General features: G+C 38.9%; 1 protein-coding gene and 1 long non-coding RNA gene across 4 annotated transcripts in view; one reads left to right on the top strand and one right to left on the bottom strand.

The window, feature by feature from the left end:
- The window catches only part of sephs1 (selenophosphate synthetase 1), a 61509-nt gene extending 59607 nt beyond the window's left edge, over positions 1-1902 (bottom strand). Inside the window, exons 1-2 of one of the 3 annotated variants that reach the window (XM_048554097.2) lie at positions 1781-1902; positions 1259-1610 (exon numbers count right to left, since the gene is read on the bottom strand). In XM_048554097.2, the coding sequence (XP_048410054.1) occupies positions 1259-1451 (193 nt within the window). In that variant the 5' untranslated portion in view covers positions 1452-1610; positions 1781-1902. The other 2 variants (XM_048554098.2, XM_048554099.2) reach the window with 2 other exon arrangements.
- Positions 1903-2123: 221 nt separating this feature from the next.
- LOC125463200 (uncharacterized) lies at positions 2124-9009 on the top strand. The gene is made up of 3 exons (XR_007249784.2): positions 2124-2357; positions 2920-2997; positions 5181-9009. It is a non-coding gene; the product is annotated as an uncharacterized LOC125463200 (long non-coding RNA).
- The last annotated feature ends 7217 nt before the right edge of the window (positions 9010-16226 follow it).

The raw sequence follows: 16226 nt of genomic DNA, 5'->3' as shown, positions 1-16226 counted from the left end.
ATCCTGGGCAATACTTATACCTCAATCAACATTTCAAAACCAGATCAAGTGCTCATTGACATGTAATGTTGGGAGGGGGCACCTCTATTTGCCACATTACAACACTGACTACATTTCAAATGTACTCCACTGATTGCAAAGCACTTTGAGACTGTGGACATGAAAACGCACAATATAAGTACAACTTTTTTCCTTCATCCCCTATATTCTAGTTCCCTACAGTACACTCAAATTGCTGAATATTTTCTGCACCTCATGATACTTTAACCAGGCACATGTTCAAAGTCTCTCTCACCTTCTGTTTTTAATGTAATCACGCCCATTCTTCATGTGAACATACATGAATAGCACACACCATTTTCGTTTGCCAAATATGCAAAGGATTAACAATTGTTTCACTTAATCACTTCATCAAAACAAATTCAACCTTCAAACACTGACTGTACCATAATATAGCTTCTTCAAAACATACATCACATCTATTTGCTACAAGGGTTTTGAAGGGTTAACAAATTTCACTACTGTACAATTTCTTAAAAAGGCATACACACACTGAACACAGAAACAAGGTTTTATCACCATTTTAAAAAGCCCTCAGTTAGTCAAAAGTATGCAAGATTTGAACAGTGAAAGAATAGATGAACTAGGGCAAAATCATTGGAATTCAAGAGAAAAATGGAAAAAGAAAATTTTAAGCAATGAGGTGGGGGTGAAGCAGTTGAGTTAACTTTTCACCTCAAGCTTTTTGCAATAGCTAGAACTGGTGATAATGACAGCAAGGTAAAGGGGGCGGCTGGAGTTCACTTTTCACGTTTTTGATTTGCAAAGCCAAAGCTGGGACGATAGTCAAAGCAAGGAAAAAAGGGAGAAGTTACAAATTCACTCTTGTTTTGTAAAGCCAGAGTTAGGGCGATTTAAAACAAGAGGGAAGGGGAGCGCACAGTTAGAGTTCAATTTTCATTCCCAGTTTTTTCGTTTGCAAAGTCAAAACTAGGCTCAGTTAAAATGAAGGGGTGGGAAGAACATCTGAAGTTCGCTTTTCACAAATCCAGGGCTGAAGAGATCATTAAAGTAAGGGGGAACGGGGGTGGCCGAAGTTTACTTTTCACTCCCATTTTTTTCTCTTTGCAAGTCCAGAACTGGGGTGATAGTGGAAGCGAGGGGTTGACGGATGAAAGAGTATGCAATGTGCAATAGAAATAATACAAGTTGCAATGCACAAGATCGGTATCCCCGCAAAGGTTGCAGGCAGGCTCACCCAGACGGGGCATGACTGCCCCCAGGAACTGCTCATCCTCCTGGTAGTGATTCTCCTGCAGGGCCTCCAGCAGCTTGAGCAGGACATCCTGCGGCACTTTGCACCCCGTTCCCTTCAGCTCGGCAAAGCGGGTCAGGCGGAAATTTTTATCCAACTCATAGCTCTCCGGGTTGAACGTCTCCCTCACCGACATGATCGATAACTCATAGATGTTTGACGTGCATAGACAGGTTTTAAAAAATAATAAAAAAGGAAATGTACACGTGTGTATTTTATATGTTCACTCTCAACGCTTTAAAAAAGATGTCTCTTCTGTCGCCCTCCTCCTCCTGCTCTTCGCCGAACCTGTGTGCTGAGAGAGACATGGAGATGGTTAACAACAAGCTCCCGTGGCTGTTACAGGGTTAAAATGCTGCTTCTTTTATATTTTGCAGGCCGCTCTGAGGAAATTTTTTTTTCCCTTTTGGTTAACGGTCGCGGTTTAAATTTTTTAACCCTCGATGGTTCCAGTCGGTGCCTTACCTTCGATCCGCGCGCGCGCCTCGGCGGGCAACCCGAGCACCCACAATCCCACGCGCAGGAGATGGGGGGGTGCGTGAACGCGCGGACAACAACGCGCACACCGACGAGTTGGAGAAACTAGAGCCGAGGCGCATGCGCGGAGTGCAGCCCGCAACCCAGACAGGTCGACTCAGCCTCCCCACATGCGCAATGTGCCGGCAGCCGGCCATTTCCCTCCCCCATCGACCGGACAAGTGACTGTGCGCATGAATGCAGAGCCGGCGGTGTCCGGGTAAGGAAAACCGACTGGGCCTGTGCGCAGGCGCTGTCCCTGTTGCTCGCTGACTGGGAGCACGCAAGCGCAGCAGAGGGAAAAATGCAGCGGATGCCGCCGACCGGAGGCTGCGCGCTATTGCGCAGGCGTGGTTGACGGTGGCCGGCACCCCCGTGCTCGCGCGCGGTAGGATTCCTTGGCGGACGGCGCGAGCTCGCATTTCCCCTCCCCCCCCACAGCCAAGCCCCCGCCACGCGCTTGTTAGTCCGCACGCCTTTCGGAGAACAAACTCATTCGGCGCCGGGACGCCGATGAGTGAAGAGGGTAGGTGTCGTTGCTCGGAGTTATTTCCTCTTCAAACCGTCTCCTTCAATTTTATGTACTTATGTTTTTGTGAAGAGTTGATGCCGATAAATCGTGTGGTATGCAGAAAGTGATTTTATTTCGGACGACGGTATCCCGAAGTGGGCCAAATGGCGCCTTTTATTGCCGTCCCCTTTAAGAAATCATGGCGGAAAAAAATTAAAGGGATTGGTGGAGTTCAATTGTAAGAAAAATAGAATCGCTTTCATGCAGATATATAGCGGTCCTTGGTGAATGGTAGCCCTGCTTTCTCACACTCTTTCAGTCTAAAACCCTATTAGATGTGGTTATGTCCCGTGTGTGGGCGCTAGATGCGACCTTTCTTTGGAGCAACATTCACGAGAAGGTACATGCACTCTTAAAGGGAACGTCCCGCCCGTGTCTGCGGAGGAAATGATTTCTTGTCGGCGCACTGCTTAAAGAGAAAAGATTAAATGCTGCCCCCTCCCCCACCCCCCGACAGACAGACACACACGGCAACAGACTCAATGTTAGTCGATTAAACTTTTTTTTTGTATTCCAGTTCATTGTCTTTAACTGAAGTTTGTTGTCGACTCTTGTTATGAACTACTGAGAAATTCTGCATCTGCCTTGTTCAAGGGTAAATCGTGTATTTATTTACTTTTGTAGTTTCTTAATTAGGACCCGTTATTGTGTAGCAAGTATAATGTAGGAGCAACGACATGAGTTTTTAATTTGGTGATTTCATTCAACTGATTTCAAAGGATGTATTTGTCCAATGAAGCCAACAGTTGTGTAGGAATTTTTTTCTACGCATAAACTCGCGTTGCAAAGTTTAAAAATAAACTTTAATGACAGTTGCCTTTTAATATCGTAAGACATGCTTACTGAGTTATATCAATGAGACATTTTTGACACTAAAACACAAGATGTTGTGGATGCTGGAAAACTGAAAGATGAACAAAATGTTGGAGAAACTCAATAGGTCTGGTAGCGACAGTGGAGAGAGAAACGAAACGTTTCGAGTGTGACTGGGTCATGTTGAACTCGAAACATTGACTCTGTAACTATCTCTACATCAAAGTTTCCTCAGAATTTTATTTTTAAATCAGATTTTTTAAAAAAAAATTGGGTTGAACTCTAAGCTTGAAGGAAAATCAGGACAGATGATCAGTAGCATGATTAGAGAGAGAATTTTAGGAACATCGCTTAAAAGGGAGACGAAGGTTTTCAGAGGGAATGCAGAGTTTCAGGCTAAGACCACTAAAAATGTGTTTGCTAATGATATAGATATTTAAAATTGCAAGAATGTGAAAGAACAAAATTGGAGGAATACATACATGGTAGATTTAAAAGTAGTACTGGGGAAATTCAGATTTGGCTGTATGGGGAGGGAGAAACAGAATTGAGTCCAATGTGACTCTAAGTACTGGTAGTAGATTGCCTCCTCCAGCCATCAACATTGATAGGGAAGAGGTAAGAACATAGATTTTAACATCAGATGAGGATTTAAAATTGTTATCATTAGTGGGGTGATTAGCAGAAGTCGAGTGGTGTGTTGAATAAATTTGAAATGAGTTAAGATGTCAGCAGCAGAAGTTTGGAATGGGTGGAAGATGGGAGCAGCCAGGACAACATTGTAATAATTGTGTTGGAGATAACAATGGGTTTCCGCAGCAGATGGACTGAGGAAACCCAAGAAACTTGTTAGTTCAGGATAAAGCCCACTTGATTGGCACAAGCTCAACAAAAGATTCATTCCTTCCACTGCGCTCAGTTGCAGCAGTGTATAACATCCACAAAATGCACTACTGAAATCCAGCAAGGGTCCTTGGGCAGCACTTTACAAACCCATGATCATTTCCATCTAGAAGGACAAGGGTAGTAAATATATGGGACTTACTACCACATGCAAATTTGATCAAAGCTTTTTCTCCATTCCAGCTTGGAAATATATTGTCATTCCTTAAGTTTCACTGGGTCAAAATCTTAGAACTGCCTTCCCAACATAATACCTACATCAGTGGTCCTGAGCTCTATTCTTAAATGCAGCTCACCACCTCAAAGGCAATAAATACTGGCCCAGTCAGCAATGCCCACATCCTATGAATGAATTTTTAAAAATGCATTAGTTTAAATGACCTGTAATGGCTGTCAATCCACAATTGTTTCCATTTTTAAATTTTTCATTGTTGAATTGGAATTTCTCACTGGTTTTACCATCTATTCTTGAACTTCTTCAAGCCCATCACTTGCTGAGATTACTCTACTCTTTTAACGTTGACCTGTTAGACACACGCAGTTTTAAGTCAACTTTGTTTTATAATATTCTTCTGAAGCAACTTTGAATATTTTACTGTGAACTGATCTAAGGTCGACAAGACTTAGACCTAAATGATCTCGAGAAATGATATAATTAAATGGTGTGTTTGGAGGAAGTGGTCAGATGTTGATCAACTTTTTTTATATAAATACCACTGTACACTTAGTGAAATATCTAAATAGCTACCTTCCCTTTCCATTCAGAATGTTCACTTGCAGATTCTTCTGTGCTTTTGTCCTATCCAGAAGCAGGAATGTTAAAAATGACTCAGTAAAACAGTGATTATAAAAGGTGGTAATAAGAAAGAAAACAGTGCTAAAGGACAACAGGTCAAATATCATTCGAAAGATAATCTAGGTTATTGTGAGACTGGAATTCTTGATCCAACCTGATTCAGATTTGGAATTGCAGCAACTCAATATGCATAAATAGAGCTGTAATGTTTTTAATGACCTTGTTATCTTTGTTTACTTTTTTCTGCTTTTGCCCTGTTTATATAGAATAAATATGTAAGACCAGTCTCCATTGGATGCACAAGATGGATATTAATCAAGATGCTACTTTCCATCAAAACATTTTTTACTTACAAACATATCAAAGAAACTCATCTTTCGAAACTATAAGCCTCTCCTGATTTGAGTTGTTGAAAGATTGATTAAATGATCAGTGCTTTCACTTGCCACTTTCCTATTGATGCAAATGGCACAAGGCTTCTGTTGTAGTTTAATTCAGCAGCAGTGTTGTGAACCTTAAACATAAATATTATTGATCACACTTGAGTTATTGACTTTTTTTAATCAAAAGATAATTGATTGTCTCTTTGCTTGGGGATGGCGAAGCAAAGTGATGACATGCACAAATTATTTCATTTTTGAATTCACCATGAATCCATTGTGCTCTTGCAAACATTTTCTTAAAGTTTCTCTCTCAAACACATTCCTGAGAAGGTGGAAGTAGTGATGATTAATGAATTCAAACAAAACTGGATGAACAATTAACAAAAATAGACTTGCAATGGGAATAGTGCAAAAAAATGGCAGAATTGCTGTGCAGAGCATGGGCATTGAATTGAAAGACTGAATGACCTCCTTCCGTGTTGTACTGACTTTGTGGCTCTATAGTATCTAGCTGGGAATGGTACTTTCAAACTCAGATAAATTGAGATACCAAAATGTGGAGCTGGATGAACACAGCAGGCCAAGCAGCATCTTAGGAGCATAAAAGCTGACGTTTCGGGATGAAGGGTTTAGGCCCGAAATGTCAGCTTTTGTGCTCCTAAGATGCTGCTTGGCCCGCTGTGTTCCTCCAGCTCCACACTTCGTTATCTCGGATTCTCCAGCATCTGCAGTTCCCATTATCTCTGAGATAAATTGATTAGTGTTTAAAAAAATCTAATATTGTACCTTTCGTGTAGGAGTACTCTGCAGTGTAATGGAACAATAATTCTTCCATTTTGAAGTTTTCCGGTTGTGAAATGGGAATGCATTATTACCAAATACACCTTTACAGGTGACATTTGTCATGTCTGTACCTGTAATCTGAAATATATATGTGGAAAATTAAAGAAATGTCCAGAGATGAATAACTCTAATGTGAATTTTGCTTTAAGGTCAAAATCCATATGCACTCCCTAATTTTTCAAAACACTCAAATAACTTGAAAGAAGCTTGAAAAGATTTGTTTTACTTTATATCAAAGGAGTATATTTTTGCAAGGTTCCTCTGGTTTACTGAGTAAATGGAATGCATCACTTCACTGATCTGCATTACTGTAGCAAATTTAACATCTCGCCTCTGCTATGATGGATCCTATAGTCAAAAATAATACTGGGATGTCCTGCTTTTGTCCACTCTTCCAGTTGTAAAATTTGTACAAGGTCCGTCAAGTGATTTTCTTGTATTTCAGAAGCATAAATAGGAAGCAGAGTAATCCCTACACTTGCCACAATGGAGTAGGAAAAGCTTTCATTGAATGTGGTTAATGAGACATTTAAACTGGTGGAAGGCTTCCCTCTATTGTTTACTTCTCCCACTCAATGCCATGCCACAATTCCAACTGTCTTTCCTCCAGCCAGTCACTAAACTTAAGTTTGCAACCCTGATTCTCAGAGTTCAGATTACTCAATGTTCTTCATCCAGGCTTCACTAACTCCTGTTTTCACAAGCACCAACTCATTCAGAGGTCTGCAGGCTATATTTAACTCAAAGCTTAAAGCACGCACTATCTCTCTCCTTGTTGATGTCCACTGATTCCCTGTCTCTTTCCCCTGCCCACCCTGAAAAAAAAATCAAATGAAAACTTGTTGCTAATGAAACTGATTTTGGTTTAAACAGCAACAGAAAATTCAGAACATACTTGGCAGATTACTGTGTATTTATGGCAAGAGAAAGAGAGTTCAGGTTTTCAGTTCTTGATTTCCTGTATTGCAATTTATTACTTGTACAAATTAAGTTCATTCAGTCAATAATGCACCTCAAAAATTGATTAAATATATGAAATAACTGGACTATTTATTCAATTTTGGATTGAATCATTGGTGACAAAATATTTAAGTGAATTTTGTTAAATGACTTCTTGTATTGTTTTTGTTGTTCTAACTGTTCGACGAGAACAGTTCAAACTGTTTTCGTCCTCATCCTTTAGCAGCTCCTGATAACAGCACTCCTTAGAACTAGTGCTGTTCTCACATGAAGCCAATCTGGCGCAAAGCCAATGTTCCTTTTTTCACTTTCAAGACATCCCATTATTAACAATTAGGAAACTGCATGAGGGGGAAAACAAAATTGCCCAACAAAGATCAACCTTAAATATTGTTTTTCTAAAACTCACCTACTTTGCATTACAACCTTCAGTATCCTGGAGGGAATAAAGTTGTAGGCGAGGAGAAACCTCCAAAGGGCGAAAGTAGACAACATCATCTCGAGTTGCTGTCAGGCAAAATTGCATGTGATTACTGATAAACATTTGCATTTTGACTTATGCCTATAAGCTTTGACATCATATTTTTTCCATTTAGGCAGGAGGTATGAGTTCACCTATGGAATGAAATCTTACACAAAGGTACTGGGTAGCCCTTTGCAAAGTTGAATTTAAAGTGTTCCCAGGAGGTACTTTAAGAAAACACCAGTTACTTGGCACCTAACCATTGTAAGTAACTGGTCAAAGCAGCTTGTGGTAACAAGAGATCACATCAAACTGCACTGCAGAGTTTGCATCTGCACAGCAAAACGCATTTTGCCTGAATGCAACCTTGTATAAGTGATGTATAACTATCGACTGTAATGTTGATATTCACTCTTGCAGCTGCTGTAGAGTTACGCTGAACAAAAAACAAAGCTCTTGTTAAAACAAAACAGTAAGGCATCATTTAGCAAAATATCGGATAAGCTAGATTTACGTAATTAAATAGTTACGTTTTGTTATGAACTAATCTTCATTTAGTTATATCTTAAAACTATTTAAGAGACAAAAGCTGACTACAAATCTAAATAATAGTTCAAATTAAGTATTAAGGCCCTTTAAAATATTCACAATATTATTTTTCTGGATAATTACCATTCCCTTATTCCTAACTATGTGAAGTAGTATTTACAGGAGTGTAACAATAGAATCTACAGACACCTATTTGTGTAAACATTCTATTTTGACACATCAGGTCTCAGGAATATATTTTAAAATATGTATTTCCAGGAAACTCTGTGCGCTCATCAAACAGGGAATAAAGTGAAATGGTGGTTTCCCCTTTTAGAAACTGAATGAAGCTCCATTGGACATCTCATTAATAAATGGCACATTAACAAAAAAAATCAAATAATGAATACAAGAAGTCAACGAAATGAATGTAGTACAAGGAAATCAAAATCCCAACAGTCATCCAATTTTTTTAAAAATAGACCAACAGCAGTCAGCCAATGCACCAAAATTCACTGATGCCAATTTTTCCACTAGAGAAATTCAGACTATCGGATTTATTTGCTAGTACAGCAAAATTAGCAAATGTGGAAACCACCATTTCTATGATTTTGAACAAATTTGGACACCAAATCAAATGCTGAACAGTTTAACATATAACACATTATCTGATGTAGTTACCTATGTAGTAATGTAGATAATGAGAAACAAGTTACATTTGACAACCACATTAGATGTTTTGAGCAATGCTTCACATCAAGAACAAATAACTCACTGGTCAAAAACAATTAATTCCATGCAACTGTATCCAAGACTATGACTGCCTCTGTAATCCTTTGTCTGTGGTCTTCAACGTGGCATGTTTAGATACTCTGAAGTCCCTTGCTATAGTAAGTAATAAAAGCCTTTTTCAACACACTGGATCTTTGTCTGGTCACTCAGTGGATAAGTCAAAGGATAGCAGGGCAACTATCGGACCCTGGAAATTCCTCCACCAAACGTTTCATTTCAAGAACAAATAAAACACAGGTAAAATCACACGTCAGCCGATACCAATTCCCAGGAGAATTTATAGATAGTTTCATTAATAACCTGTATTTACTATCTTAACTGTATATCTATGCAAACTTACAATGCACGCATTGGCAACAGAATTGTCATTGGTCTTTTAGATAAATCAGTTACTGAATTTCAGTTGGAAGAGGACCTAACTATGGTAACCAGTTCAAACAGAGATGGATGAAGTGCCTAGAACATTGTTCAAGAAGTATTTTACAGTAAAAATCCTATTCAATGCAGAACATTGTACAAGGAGTGTTTATTACTTAAAGCACATTGACCGTTTGACCAGAGGAAACAGACCTTCAACTGTGAAATGCTAAACAGTTTAATGCTTCAACATTTTATCACAGGTGTGGTTCTAAAACACCACATCACTGAAGAGAAAAACTGTCCAGCTTTACTTCAACAATGTATTCATTGTAGGTAAACAGGTCACTTCTTGAAGATCTGCTAGTCTAAAGAGTATACCAAGCAACAAACCACATTGTTTTCAAGCCATTAGGTATATTCATGCCTTGGAACAGAACATAATTGGAACCTAATATAAGAAAGTGTGGAGCTGGATGAACACAGCAGGCCAAGCAGCATCTCAGGAGCACAAAAGCTGACGTTTCAGGCCTAGACCCTTCTTCAGAGAGGTCTAGGCCCGAAACGTCAGCTTTTGTGCTCCTGAGATGCTGCTTGGCCTGCTGTGTTCATCCAGCTCCACACTTTCTTATCTTGGATTCTCCAGCATCTGCAGTTCCCATTATCGCTCACATAATTGGAACCTGTCTCTTTACATGAAGAGCAAATAGTTACGGAAAATGAATAACACCTGGTCCGATGAAAAATTAGCCACTTGATGTAGATACATCAGAAGTAATCTATGTAAATACTCATGCAACCAAATTTAAGCTGGATATGGGCACCGATGTCATAGTTACCTTGGATAATACTCCACAGTCAGCTAAGGTCAAGATGTTACTGTGCAAATTTGAAACTGTGTCGCTGTAGGTATTGTACCTACAAATAAAAATTTAGAATCATCCAGGACAGAAACAGACTCTTCAGTCCGACTGCACCTACGCCAACCAGACATCCTAATCTGATCTAGTCCCATTTGCCAGTGTTTGGTCCTCGTATAGCTATCCACATACTTTTTAAATGTTTTTAATTGTACCTGTCTCCTCCACTTTTTCTGCCAGCTCATTCCATACATGCATCACCTTGTGCATGAAAAAAAGTACCCCTCAGGTACCTTTTTAATCTTTCCCCTTTCACCTTAAACCTATGCCCTCTAGTTTTGGACTCCTCCACCCTGGGAAAAAGATCTTGGCTATTCACCCTGTCTGTGTACCTTGTGATTTTATAAACCTCTATAAGGACACCCATAGTGTCTGATGCTCCAAGGATAAAAGCCCCAGCCTATTCAGCAACATGTTGTATTGATATTCAAAGATCATGTATATGAGGAAGAAATACACTTAATCAGTAACCAGCAATTTTTTTCCATTGTGTCAGAAGGCATGTTACGCACACTGAAACAATGTCTTTGAGCACAATACAAAGTTACTAAAACAGCTGATGTCAAACTATATGTATCTTTACACCTAGGAAGATCACTCATCTAGTAACAGGAAAAGTAGAGAAACAACAATGGACAATATAGGTGTTATCTTCCCTGTGACAGAATGTTGCTCAGGTATGGTCACAGTTCTCAAGCCCAGTGACTCCATTTGAATTTGTGTGGATCTCACACAATGTTGCTAGAGAAATACATCCTTGGTCAATACTTAATAAAAATCTGGCTATGCTTCCCACCCGTAAAATATTTCCAAAGCTGGATGTCAATAGTGAGTTTTGGCAGGACCTTCTAGTTGGGACATCTTGACTCCTCACTCCTTGTCATTGTCCCTTTTGGTTGACACTCTTTCAGTATCATTTCTGCCTCAAAGTTTTCCAATGTACTATGCCCAACATTTTACAAGGGTTAGATGGTGTCTTATGCTGGTGATATCCTGATACATGTTCAAACAGTTCAGTTCCATGGCTGGAGACAGCATAATGTCTTGAAATATATACATGAAGCAGCCTTATGCTGAATGATAATTGTGAATTTTCTAGGGATTCCATTGGTTTCTTAGATCACATTGTAAGTAATGATGGGATGGAGGCTGATCCACAGAAAACTAAAGCAGTCAAAGACTCCCAGTTCCAACATTGGTTCATGATCTCCAATGGTTTCTGGGCAGGGTGAATCTGTTGGCCAGATTTTTAACCACACCTTGACTCTATTACCAAACCCCTGAAAATTCTCTTAAGGAAGTCACAATCTTCATATTGAGCTGCAATTGTAACAGAAGACCTATCAGAATGTTAAGATATGCGAACCTCCATAAGATATGCTAACCTCCATTACTGTTTTCCACAATTATTGCAACTGATGCCTCAGCTACAGGTATTGAGGTGATTCTTTTTCAGTGACAGCCAGGATCTATATACATTACACTTCAAGGGCATTATTGAATGTCAGAACATGGTTAGCAATCATCAAGAAAGAGGCTTTAGCAGTTATATGATACTGTGAAAATATTTTTGGTGATTGAGAGCAATTACTGGATGAAAAAGAATAATCAAAAATCTCTTCTTGTATATAATGATTTCACTTCAGATTTGTGAGGGTCATGTAAGACTCAATATGTCTGAGGTGAGTATCTGACATTGGCAAAGGCTCTTTCTACAGTCACAATTAATGTACAAATGTTTGATGACAATGATTTTGGGGGTTGATCTACACTCATATGCCCAGACAACAACATTGCCTTGGCTACCTTGCCAATCAAATATCACCTCCTTGTGGAGGAACAAATAGTGATCCTAAGTGCTTTCTCTGTTTACAGACCATGTTGTAAACATTTACTTTAAATACAAATAGCACTTCTTTATCATTAAGGATTTACTGGCTTTTGATAATCAACTGGTAATTTGCAGTTCACTGCAGAATGACATTCTTTTGAGGATTCACCAAAAGCAGTTAGGCATAAAGTGCAGAATTACTCTTGTCTTGGAAATACTGAGTGTTGTATGAGACTCCTAAGTCTGAGGCAAAATTGTTCCACACAAGGAGGCATTTTGCTAACTCTTTTTCTTCTTGATAAGACCACCAAAGATGTGTGAATTTTATGGCCAGGAACCTCCAAACAATAGAAGGACCTATTGTTCGTTGTTAATAGATTAGACTAGATTCCCTACAGTGTGGAAACAGGCCCTTCAGCCCAACAAGTCCACACTGCCCCTTGATAGATCCCACCCAGACCCATCCCCCTATAACCCTGAATACTACTGGCAATTTAGCATGACCAATCCACCTAGCTTGCACATCTTTGGACTGTGGGAGGAAACCGGAGCACTCAGAGAAAACCCACACAGACAGGGAGAACGTGCAAACTGCGCACAGGCAGTTACCAGAGGCTGGACTTGAACCTGGGTCCGTGGCGCTGTGAGGCTGCAGTGCTAACCACTGAGCCACCATGCCGCCCTGGATGTGCAATACACAATAAATAATGTTGGGCTGCTGTTTCTACCCAGTTTCAAACCAGGGACCTTTCGTCTGTTAGGCGAATGTGATAAGCACTACACTACAGAAACATGGATCTCTCAATCCTACCAGACTTCCTGATAGACCTATCACTCGTTTGTAAATGGACCATTTCATGTATGAAGGCCATTTTTACAACCATGGTTGGTCTGGACTGACATGTACATCAATGCAAGTAAGAATGGCAAACTTCCCTCCTTCATAGTAGCAAACCAGGTAATTTTTTAAATTGATAATCATTATATGGTTGCCATTAGTCTTGTTCTTTTTAAATGATTTTTATTCAATTAAAATTTCATGATTTGCCTCAGTGGGATTCTAACCCAAGTCATCAGAACATTGGCTTGTGCTTCTGAGTTTTTATCTAGTGCAATAACATTGTCACTAAGCCATCACCTCTCCTCCTACTTGAAGCTACAGGATTCCCACTATGCAAATTAAAATGGTCTCATAGAAGGTATTCAATCATCATGATAATGCTTGGGATAAGAAACTTTAGTTATGAATTATGACTACAGATATTGGCACCTCTTCTACTGCAGCAGAGGAAATTTGATTGCTATTATAAAAATTCTGGATGTCTTTAACAGAGGAAGTATGGAAAAACAATTTCTTCTTGATATGCTGAAAATCTCATTGATGCTTTGTTAGTGATGGGAATCCCTTATTCCAATGCTCAGCTGGGCAACCTCCACTCTTCCAACCTCCATAAATCTAAACTCTGTATCTTACCCGATTACTCTTCTGTGAAGCATTTCATAAGCACTATATGATGCAAGTTGTTTGGGAGCCAGTTACAAGTTGTCATTTAATTCAAAGCTAAGAAAGTGAAGGACAGAATCCAGAAATTCTTTATGCAAAAGATTGTTAAACCAAGGAATACTTTTCCAAAGTTACTGATTGATTAAGTTACCATTTTAAAGGAAATTTAATGTATTTCTTAACTCAGTCTATGACAAGGAGGTGTGAGGTTAGCTTTGGATTGCTTCCGCTAAAGAGCCAGTATTGACACAAAGGGTGAATGGCAACCTTCTGTGCTGTAAACTAAAATTCCAGGCAAGGGGGTATGTGAGGAGAGAGAATAAAAATGAGCATTAATGTTCACATTTGGAAGTGTATGACCTATTGTTGTTCAGCAAGGCCAATGTCACCAGGCAAACCAATTTTATCGTCAAGTAGGGAGAACAGGTGTAATTCAGGGGAAGGTAAAATATAAATCATTAAAAAGATTAAAGCTTTTTAAAATTATAAAAGCCACTATTTCCAAAGAATGGATCAATACCAAATCCAACTGGTTTTCTCTGTTCCAGTGAATACAGTGACCTTCCCAAAGGCCAGGGGGCCAACAAGGTCAAAGCTATTGCAAAGCTATGGTGTGGTCTAAAAGATTCATATTTTTATTGGTGGTACTATTTGGTATAGTGAATGGCGTTTGAACCATTAGACCACTGCAAAAATCACCATATAACACCAAGGTGCAACTTCAACACCTGTAAGGTATTCTGCTACTTAAATGTAGATATTCAAATAGTTAAAATTTCTGTTAAAGAGGTCAAAAAGCATTTTATATGTTATGGTAATTTTTTTTAGGCAAGGGTGGTTCATTAAGGTGACACAACATTGGCTCTTAACAGTTATATTCATCTTTACAATAAAAATGCTACAAGTATCACATATTAAAACCATGATAATATATTACAATAATTTTTGCTCATTTTCAAATAATTTCACAATTTCTAATAAAAATCCAATTTATTTGCATTTTCCAATGATCTTATAAAAGAAATTTTAAAAGGAATCAGTTTTAAAATCTAATGATTTAGTAATTAGCTTCCAAGAAAACAAAATATCATTATACAATAGTTGAATTTAGAAATAATGTACTTAATACACTTTATTCCTGAATAATTGGCCAGTAACATCAACTTGTATGAAGCAAGGACTTCATTTAACTACCTTTTCATCAGAATTAGTGTCTGAGCATGGTCAGTACCGAACAGCATCTTTGGAGAAAAGTACCCATTTTATTTTTAGCAAGGATAATTAAGAGGAGCTGGTTTAAATACAAATTGAATTCATAGTAAATGCATAATACTGCTTCTACTATTTAAAATTCACAGTTATCACAGATACCTCAATTTGAATGTACTGAGCAACTTAGAAACAAGTAAAATAACTTTATACTAACTTGGAAGAGTCACCCTGAATTACTGTGCCATCATGACAGCTAGTGAAGGCGTGGGGGATAAATTTGCCTTCATTTTAAAACTGCCTATGTGCTTGGGAATGACAGCATTCCCAGAATGTCCAGTATTTACTACCCATCAGAATCATATTTGGGAATGTAGTGGTGGGTTATGCACTTGCACCTTTAAGAAATGACACTGTATTGTGTTAAATGCATAATGTTGTTATATTTTGTGTGCTAAGAAGGGTTAGTCATTTTTACAGTATCATTCGTGAACTCACGGGTGGAGGTTCCTTTTGTTTTTAATATGTATTTTAATTTAGTTTTACAATCTTAATTGGAGTGCAGGGGCTCAGTGTATTAAAAAAAATGTGAACTGTAGCCGAATGACAGGAATTCAGTGACACGGGCTGAGAGAACAATCCAGAAGGTTAGCAATGTGTGTTCGGGCAAGGGTGTGCCACAAAGTAGAGACAAGACAGCAGGACATCAGAATTTCAGGAACTCATATTACTTTTAGCTCAACAAACCCATAGCAGGTTTAATTTTCAGTTTATTTTGGGTGTCTTGAAGAAAGACACCAGATGAAAGGAAAAAGCATGTAGTGAATGCACAAAAATTCACTGAAAACAAACTGATTGTAACTGTCCCAGTCTGAGTCGAACAAGACAGCTTCAGTGTGAAGATAATGTTGACTATTCACTGAACTTTGAATATTTGGAAAGATATTGTTGGGATAAAACAGATGGCGTGAGGTTGAATCTTTTTCTGATGTCTATAAGGAAACTTTTCCAACTTCTCTTTTGTGTCGTATAGTACAGTTAACGTTTTCTCTAGATCAACAGATGTTTTATTGTTTGTGAGAAATGACACTGGCAGCCTCTTGTGAATGTATTCAGCAACCGACCGTCACTTTGAAAAAAAAATTTTAAGATCTAACAAGCAAGGTTTTGCACTGAATTTATCCTCCTTAGACTTGTCTAGTATTAAAATCAGCTGGGATCATAACAACAGGTACATTCCATAATATTATTAATTAGTGAGCTCCAGGATTTTTGACCCCAATGACTGATGATATACCCACTGTCACAGAGAAAGATCACAAGAGTACAAAACAGGCTGTCCGCTTTCTTTGTATCAGAGATAATGGGAACTGCAGATGCTGGAGAATCCAAGATAACAAAGTGTGGAGCTGGATGAACACAGCAGGCCAAGCAGCATCTCAGGAGCACAAAAGCTGACGTTTCAGGCCTAGACCTCTCTGAAGAAGGGTCTAGGCCCAAAACGGCAGCTTTTGTGCTCCTG

This window comes from Stegostoma tigrinum, chromosome 25 (genome assembly GCF_030684315.1).
Source record: "Stegostoma tigrinum isolate sSteTig4 chromosome 25, sSteTig4.hap1, whole genome shotgun sequence".
In the NCBI taxonomy this organism is placed as follows: Eukaryota; Metazoa; Chordata; class Chondrichthyes; order Orectolobiformes; family Stegostomatidae; genus Stegostoma; species Stegostoma tigrinum.
This window is presented reverse-complemented; position numbering and strand designations above follow the sequence as displayed.